Genomic DNA, 6,595 nt, shown 5'->3' with positions numbered 1-6,595 from the left:
TTAATTGTATACTTTTTCCTAATTAGAGCTAGTTTTAATTAAAGTAAAATACGTAGATAAAAAGATCTTGTGAATTCAACACTCTACTTATCATTATATAATTTATTCACGGTCTTTCCACCAGCTGGATAAAATGTAACAGTAGTTTAAGCAAATAAAGATCATGCATTTTGTTAACCTCACATTTAAAAAAGCCATTTTAAAAAACATTTAATTAAACATCACAAGTAGCTAGCAATTTAATTTCTTAAAAATAATAAAATATTTAAACGAACTACATGTAAAGTGTTACGTAATGTAACGTATATGGTGCTTTGTTATTTTCAATTAGGGTATTTTGAATTTTTTATTATTATTTATAGTAGCAAATTTGTTAATATTTTTATGTTTTGTTAACAATAAAAAAAAAATACAGTATGCAATATGTAAATATAAAATGTTATATGAAATTGTAAATACAACCTCAAGTTAGTGTGTGTGATGTAAATTTTTCAATATTGTAACATATTACACATGGATCAATGATCTACGAACATCATTCAAATGCAACGTTCAACAAAAATTATCCTTACACTGTAGGAAATTGAAAAGAATCAAATTCATCAATCCTTTCACATATTTTCATAAATCTCCATGTTGAAATCAACGAGAAAATAAAAATACAGAAGCGTACCTTGATCCATAAATATGAGTGTCTTGAACCGGTTTTGATCTTTCAACTGTTACGTGATTTTCTTCTTGAAATCTTCTCTGTTGATAGGGATGTAAAGAGTTTTGAAAGCTCACGTACAATTGGGGACCATGACCCCATATTAAATAACTGTAATTTGCAATTATTAGTTTTCAATAATTTTAAATTGGTCCCTCATCAATTAAAATAATCATTCTAGTCTTTACACTTTAATCACATGATAATTAATACTCATTAATCCAAAATTAAACTCAGTAGATCACTTTATCAATTAAACCTTAAAAATAACACCACACATTTTAATATATATACATGTGTGGCCCTCTGCGATGGAATTTTTCCAACATAGACGTCTTTTGTCAGCAAGTTAGAAAATAAAAACTAAGATGAAGAAATCAGAGCCAACAAGTTGCCGTGGAAGCGAGTAAATGTAGAAGAAGATGGTCAAATTGGCAAATTTTATACGCTTTGGAAGTCAATTTTCAACATGAGGATTTGTTCTTACCTAATTTGCCAATGTCTTCGAGTCATAGATATAGATAATATCGTGGCTACCATTGCGTGTGAAGATAATTATAATTAGTCATGAATAGAAATTATTTTCATTTATAATCTATTTGCCTAATTACTATAATATATTAACCTTTTAACTGTTTAACTTCCTCTTTTCTTTTTCTTTTTTTAACATTTAGGATTTGTTTGATTCTCGGTACTTTATTTTATGGTTTTCTACATGATAATTTTCAACTACACATTCACGTAATAAATTATTTTATCTATTCTCTCAAAAAAATTTCTTACTTTTTAACCATACATTCTTCAAAAAATGCTATTCAAAACTCGTTCTTTCTCGAATTAAAGGGAATCAAACAGGCACTTAGGCTTCGCTGGGATCCCATCTTGTTGTCATTGCATTTATGTTTACCTTTGTATTAGATGCAACTCAAACAATTAAAAAAAATAAATTAATGGAGCAAATGCTCACCGACAGAAGTTTCGTTGATGATTATCAATGATATAATAATTGATTGACTTTAATTGAAATTGATATATTGAGACAAAAATTAACAATGAACATCAATACGACTTCATTAACAAGTAACGACGCCAATATCATCAGAATTGAGATTGCTTGGATTGAAACGATCATTACGATTTGGAGAAGATTCTTGCTCCTGGTGGACGTGAATGCCATACTCAGGGGGACTCTGTTTTAGGCTCTCTAATAACTCAATGGATAGAAGCGAGTTTATTTTTTATTTTATTTAATTTTTTGGATTTCATAATATGAGTTAAATATACTTGCCTTTGGTTCAATGACGTAAGCAATGCATGCATGGTGCAGTATATTTCATGGATTTGATCATATGCGTTACGCTTTTTCTTTCTTTTTGTTCGATGATGTAAGGTTATATCTTGAATGAATTTGTTTCCTTTTGATAAATAGTCATCCACAAGGAGGAGTCCATGATGGCCAACAATAAGAATACTTGTTATTCAAATGGGATTATCGATTGGTGATGACCGTCACTCCTTCATCAGCCAATACAGATAATAATGTTCTCTATGATATTGTCGAGAATTACTGATAGCGCTTTAATCACTAATGAGAAACCATAGGTATCACTCAAAAATTTTATTCTTTTTGTGTTTTTTCTTTTTTTAATAAAACAATGACAAAAAATTTAAAATATATCTTTATACTTTCCTTTTAAGAAATATGTTTATTGAATTTGTTAAATCAAATTTATTAAATTATTTTTGTTTTTATTAGTACTAACACAGAAACAGTTCATAATCCTTAACTTATTTTTAATGTTATGAATTAGAAACATAATTTTTGTTTTCAAAAATAAAGAGAAAAATATATAATTTTAAAAGTTGAGGACCTTAGGTGCTTGCCTAACTCGCTTAATGCTTGAGCTAACTCTGTTCAATAGGTCAATCCAACGGATATGGCATGGAGGCTCGTAATAAAACACATAAATCTATGTTTAAATTTTTTTGTAAAAGCTTAATGATCTCTCTCGCACAATATACTTCTCTCTATATGTACGAATCACCACATAGTCACTAGTAACTTTACAGTGAACAATGCAGTTGAGCTAAACAAGTTACATAATCAAGAGAGTATTATTTTCGTTGAATTCATGAGATTGCAAAATTTATTGAAGCATAAAGGACACATTTAATTTTTACAATCCATATGGTGCACATTTAAATATTTTTTGTTAATTATTGCATATTTAAGTTGTAATATATTGTTATCTAATTCACTTTCTCTTGCCCATGTACTTGTTAAGACAGCCTCTTCTTGACCCGAGAATGACTAATTTTCAAATATAACTAGCGTAAAGTGATTTACAATAAGTACAATTTATACGTAATTACTCATAGATAAAAATTAGTAACTTTAGTTTTTATAAGTTAGAACCGATAGAGCATTAAAATAGTCGTGCCTAGTACCCAATATTTGTTGAACATGTAGATTCAAACACAATAACAGATATTATTACTTCGATTATTTTATTATCTAGCAAAACAAACATATACAATGGAAGAAACATTATTCAAACAACTAGAAAACATATGCTACAATGCAAATGTTTTCTAGTTAAGAACTCATAAATCTCGAGACTACATGGGCGCTCGTACCCTTCACAAACTCCTTACCACCTCAGCCTTTCAGGGAAGTACTGCATAAAACATATCAAAAATCAGAGGAGGTGAATTATAAATTTACTGACAGACGAGTAAATTTAGAAAATTTGCACAAACCTTTTCAATGAGAGAGAGATAATATGGCTTAACCTTTTCGACATCAATTCTAACCTTGCTCTTGCTGTATAAATCATACTTGCTGCACAAAGTGATCTAGAAAATAAAATATTTGTACATTTTTGGAATTTTGAATGCTAAAAATATTGGCTTTGTATTGACAAGAATGATCGACTGTACTTGAAAATCTTTAGCCACTTCAGATTCTCCTTGTCTTCCTCATTCATCAAGTGCTTGTAAGCTCCCGACCTATGCAAAGCTGCGGAAAAAAAAATAATAATTTCGTCAACACAAACTTGTCCTCTGATAATTTCTTGCTGTTCTGATTTTGTTTGACACGAATTATACACCATCAACACAAACTTGTCGTGCTATGTACTTCGCTTACCATAAAATGAATGGTATCTGATCACAAAAAGACCGGCCGAAGGTAAGGTTGATTTATTCTCCTTCGCCACCTGAAAAACAGTAATAAAAATTCAACTCTCTCTGGATTATAGCAAAAATTTCGTGAAAATCGTTTGTCATGAACAATATTCTTCCAAGATTTGAAAATGTACCAAATACATATAGTCATCGTGCCCCCAAGACATCATCACTTTGTCAAGGCCACAACGTTCGCTATAAACTCCATATTTAGTGTTGTAAGCAGGAATTTTGTAGTCGGGATTTTCCTTGAAGTACTGCAGCAATAATCAGAAAGCAAATTTCAAAATTCTCGCCAAGAAAAAAAAATTTAAAGAGTGTAACATAATTCAAGAATTATTATAGTTTCGTAAATTTAAAGGGGAGAGACCTTGTTGTGAACGATTGATTCGTCAAAAGCACATCCAACGGGGTAAGTGTCACCTGCAGCAACAAATCACATATTAGTCCTCAGCGACTGATGTGTACAAGGGACAATGCACTAGGTACTAGTTGAATTCATCAGAAGTGGGGCCTGCAATATTTTGAAATTTTCTTCAAATTTATATAGAAAATTAAAAAAAAAAAATAATAATAATAATAGTATTTGCAAAATACAAATATAATTTGTCCCTTCAACATTATTTCGTCAAAATTGTGGCTCGGCCACGGGTTGCAATTGCAGTGCTTACCAACAACAGCCCATTGAGGAAGCTCACCAAAGCTAGGAAGAAGAAGAACCTTTCCAAGATCTGAAACAACACGAACTGACATGAATTAGCATTTATTAAACAAAACTATCGCAAATTTCAACTATGATTTAATAAAATTAAAACAAAGCGTACCATGGATAAGGGCAGTCAAGTGTAGCCAATCTTCGTTAGGATAGTCCTTCCTAATGGCTTCAGCAGTTTGTAACAAGTGCTCGATTTGAGGCTCGTCCAAATCAGGATCACTCTCATCAACAACGTTGTTCAAAAGTTCACAACATTCCCATATGCTCATTTCCACTCGGTCCAATTTTATGTACTCTTCTCTCATCTTCTTCACCTGCAACGACGATAATATAAACATTCGAGATCATCCATATGAATCCTTTTTCACAACTCCATTCCAGTGAAGGGAAATAAAGAAAGAAAATAAAATAAAAAATATGGTTACACAAAGTCACTTACAAAATCATATGTCTGGTTGATGTGATTAGTCCTATAGAAAATTTCCACCCCTTCTTGCCTTTCACTTTCAACTTCATAATCCCTGTTTTACAATAAAAAATAAATAAATAAAAATTACCATCTTGGCAAAATTTTACTTTAATATATTACTCGAGATCTGGCTACAACCCTTGAGGGGAAAATTTAAATCCTTAACGATTCACTTTATGCAAAAATTAAGTAAACATCTAAATCAACTTATTTTAACCATTTAAATTCGCTTTAAAATTATTAATTTGTCGTTTGGTTCTTAATTAATGTTTCTTTGTTCTCCAATATTTGTGGCTTCTATGAACTTGTCAATCTGGGGTCCAAAATTCATTGCACAATGTACTGGTCAACGGCCTTGATTATGTCATAAATTAATTAATGAATAACAAATTTGTAGTTGAAGCGAATAATCTTGTTACTAAATTAACAATAAAATCCATTATAAATGATTATTAAAAAAGAGGATAAACCTAAAATTGTGGCCAAAAGAATTGGCATTGGGCATTCTAAATCCTTCGTCACCCTCCAACTCCTTTTCATTATTGAGAACCCTTTTTCCTCCCACTTCAGTCCCTGTTTTCCCAAAATCGCAATAAATTCAAATATCTGGTAAACAAAGTTCTGCAGTTCTAATAATAATAATAATAATAATAAATAAATAAATAAATAGATAACAAGGTCACCGAAATTAAATGAAAAAAATTAGTAAAATTATAGTAATATATATTCCGCTGCAAAATATAGATCTGAACTGAAGCAAAACCAAATATTACATAATTTAGTAAAATTATAGTAATATATATTCCGCTTCAAAATATAGATCTGAGCTGAAGAAACACCAAATATTACATAATTCGGTAAATTTTGTTGGAAAAGCACTGAAGAAAATATAGATCTGAAGTGAAATATACTTGTTACATTATAATATATATTTTGAACGAAACTTAAAGATAATTATTTAGAAAAAAAAAATTTAAGGGAAAATTCGGGAAAAATTACCAAATTGAGGCTGATCAATGAGGATAGTCATCCTCAATCTCCTTTCTTTGATTAATATAATTAAAGAAAGAGAAAATATAAAAAATTTGGAGAGCGAAAATGTAAATTGTTGGTATCATATTGGTTTAGGAAAAATGGCAGTATTTATAACCGCCGGCGAGTCCTTCCCTGAGAATTCGAAACAATGAAGTCCTTCCCTGAAAATCTCTCTCTCTTTTTGAATATATATCTCTTGGACTCTATTTTGTTTTATTTTATTCCTTTAATTTTAGAGAGAGAGAGAGAGAGAGAGAGAAGAAATGGAATAGCTGTAAACACGAGAATGGGAGTATTGAGCTACGGATTTGCTGTCACCTTCTGAATAGATACTTACCAAAGTGTGGGACCCATACTGACTCAGCTTGGCGTTGGATTTCCTATCGCTTCTGAATTGTGGGTCCTACTGACGTGATTCTAGTCGATGTCATAGACTTTAAGCGCTCCGTTCTGGATCCTATTAGGCCCCTTGCCATGTTAT

At 30.8% G+C, this 6,595-nt stretch overlaps 1 protein-coding gene across 1 annotated transcript; it reads right to left on the bottom strand.

Annotated features, from left to right (window-relative positions):
• Positions 1 to 3,154: 3,154 nt before the first annotated feature.
• Positions 3,155 to 6,144, bottom strand: LOC111367291 (inositol oxygenase 1-like). Its single transcript, XM_022988090.1, has 11 exons — positions 6,079 to 6,144; positions 5,550 to 5,652; positions 5,050 to 5,131; positions 4,720 to 4,924; positions 4,567 to 4,626; positions 4,266 to 4,318; positions 4,030 to 4,152; positions 3,858 to 3,927; positions 3,650 to 3,728; positions 3,470 to 3,551; positions 3,155 to 3,387 (listed from the first exon to the last, which is right to left on the bottom strand). The coding sequence occupies exons 1-11, from the start codon at positions 6,107 to 6,109 to the stop codon at positions 3,361 to 3,363; spliced, it is 915 nt and encodes a 304-aa protein (XP_022843858.1). The 5' UTR covers positions 6,110 to 6,144; the 3' UTR covers positions 3,155 to 3,360.
• Positions 6,145 to 6,595: the final 451 nt, after the last annotated feature.

Source organism: Olea europaea, chromosome 18, assembly GCF_002742605.1.
Source record: "Olea europaea var. sylvestris chromosome 18, O_europaea_v1, whole genome shotgun sequence".
NCBI lineage: Eukaryota > Viridiplantae > Streptophyta > Magnoliopsida > Lamiales > Oleaceae > Olea > Olea europaea.
This window is presented reverse-complemented; position numbering and strand designations above follow the sequence as displayed.

Excerpts from the sequence above, each read along its gene's own strand:
- LOC111367291 (XM_022988090.1), bottom strand. The coding sequence starts at position 6,109 with ATGACTATCCTCATTGATCAGCCTCAATTTG. Across the intron at positions 5,132-5,549 it reads TCTTTTGGCCACAATTTTAG|GGATTATGAAGTTGAAAGTG; the intron begins GTTTATCCTCTT and ends ATTGTAAAACAG. Across the intron at positions 4,153-4,265 it reads AATCAATCGTTCACAACAAG|TACTTCAAGGAAAATCCCGA; the intron begins GTCTCTCCCCTT and ends TTATTGCTGCAG.